Genomic DNA, 1,930 nt, shown 5'->3' with positions numbered 1-1,930 from the left:
ATCCCGCCTTATTTGCGCTTGTTGTAACAAAGGCCTTCACGCTATTTGTGCGGCAAAACATAGTTGTTAGTTATCTTTTTATAAATTTTAATTTTCAAAGAAAAAAAACAATTTTGTTTGTTTATTTTGTTGTTTTTTTATTTAATGTTTATTTTTTCTTACTCACAATCACAATTAATATTGTTTCTTTATAATACGAAAAGAATTATTAAAATTGATTGATATTTGTCTAAATGAGAGTGTTTTATTTGACAACATCAAGTCAAAATATGTCCCGCAGTTTTCGTGCGTTCTTGCAAGAATTGCTTAGCAGTCAAACGGTTAAACAAAAGTTTCAAAGAATACTACAATCCAGATGAAATGTTATGCGTAGACGAATCATTGGTGCCCTTCCGAGGCCGCATAATATTTCGACAGTATTTGAAACAAAAACGGCATCGATATGGAATTAAAGCTTTTAAATTATGCAGTGGTGCAGGATACACCTATTCTTTTCAAATATTAGGTTGGTAAGAAATTAATGTCGGTTTTCAAACTTTCGAACTTTGGCGTTTGGTTTGGGATAACAGTTCACTTTATTCTATTTACCTTCCAATATCATCTTACAGTGCAGATGTCGCGCTGTGTGTTGATAGGTATGCTTTTGTTTTTACCGTTGATTTGTGCTCACTTCAAGTTATTGACTTCGCAATGGATACTAAACAAGTTCGTGTAATATTCTTATATGAATATAAACTAGGTCATAATGCTGCAGCTGCGACTCGTAATATCAACAGTGCATTTGGAGAAGATACCGTAAATGAACGCACGGTGCAGCGTTGGTTCAAAAAATTTCGAAGTGGAGATGAGAGCCTCGAAGATGAAGATGGTCGTGGACGCCCTTCTCTCGTCGACAATGACCAATTAAAGGCACTGGTTGAAACTGATCCACGAACAACGGTTCGACAACTTGCACAGGAGTTGGGTGTAAGCCATCCAACAGTTATTGACCACCTGAGACAGCTAGGCAAGTCAAAGAAGCTCGACAAATGGGTGCCGCATGAGTTAAGCGTAGACCAAAAGAATCGTCGTTTCGAAGCGTGCTCTGCGTTCCTTCTACGCAATAAAAATGATCCGTTCCTTCATCGCCTTGTGACATGCGACGAAAAATGGATAATGTACGACAACCGTCGACGATCAGCCCAGTGGTTAGATCACGATGAAAAACCCAAACACTTTCCAAAGCCGAAGCAGCACCAAAGGAAGGTTATGGTGACTGTTTGGTGGTCTGCAGTGGGAATTATCCACTATAACTTTTTGAATCCGGGTGAAACGATTACAGCGGAAAAGTATTGTCGAGAAATTGATAACATGCATGAAAAATTGGAACAATTGAATCCGGCATTGATTAATCGGAAGGGCCCAATTCTTCTACACGACAACGCTCGACCACACGTCGCACAGTTAACGCTACAAAAGTTGAATGAATTGGGATATGAAACTCTGCCCCATCCAGCATATTCCCCGGATCTGTCGCCAACTGATTACCACTTCTTCAAACATCTCGACCACTACTTGCAAGGGAAGATATTTACCAACCAAGCAGCTGCTGAAAATGCGTTTAAAGAATTTATCAATTCCAGAACAACAGAATTTTACGCTACTGGAATCAACAAACTGACAGTTTGTTGGCAAAAATGTGTAAATTGTAATGGATCTTATTTTGATTAAAAAAACTTATTCCAATTTGTAATATGTGGATTTAAAGATATAGCTTGAAAACCGACATTATTTTCCTACCAACCTAATATATACGGGAAAAGAAAAAAATGGAGGCAAAAGAGCAGGAACCATATCGTCAGAGATTGTAATGTCTCTCTGCAAAAATATAATGGGTAAAGGGCATACTGTCTGCACAGACAATTGGTACATGAGTGTTGATCTGGCAGAA

At 38.2% G+C, this 1,930-nt stretch overlaps 1 protein-coding gene across 1 annotated transcript; it reads left to right on the top strand.

The window, feature by feature from the left end:
* Window positions 1–621: 621 nt before the first annotated feature.
* Window positions 622–1,710, top strand: LOC108578091 (histone-lysine N-methyltransferase SETMAR-like). Its single transcript, XM_017941346.1, has one exon. It carries the CDS (start codon window positions 691–693, stop codon window positions 1,708–1,710), a length of 1,020 nt encoding a protein of 339 aa, XP_017796835.1. The 5' UTR covers window positions 622–690.
* The last annotated feature ends 220 nt before the right edge of the window (window positions 1,711–1,930 follow it).

This window comes from Habropoda laboriosa, unplaced genomic scaffold (genome assembly GCF_001263275.1).
Source record: "Habropoda laboriosa isolate 0110345459 unplaced genomic scaffold, ASM126327v1 scaffold1166, whole genome shotgun sequence".
NCBI classification, from domain to species: Eukaryota; Metazoa; Arthropoda; class Insecta; order Hymenoptera; family Apidae; genus Habropoda; species Habropoda laboriosa.
The sequence above is the reverse complement of the archived record's forward strand: the minus strand, read 5'-3'. Positions and strand labels throughout refer to the sequence as shown.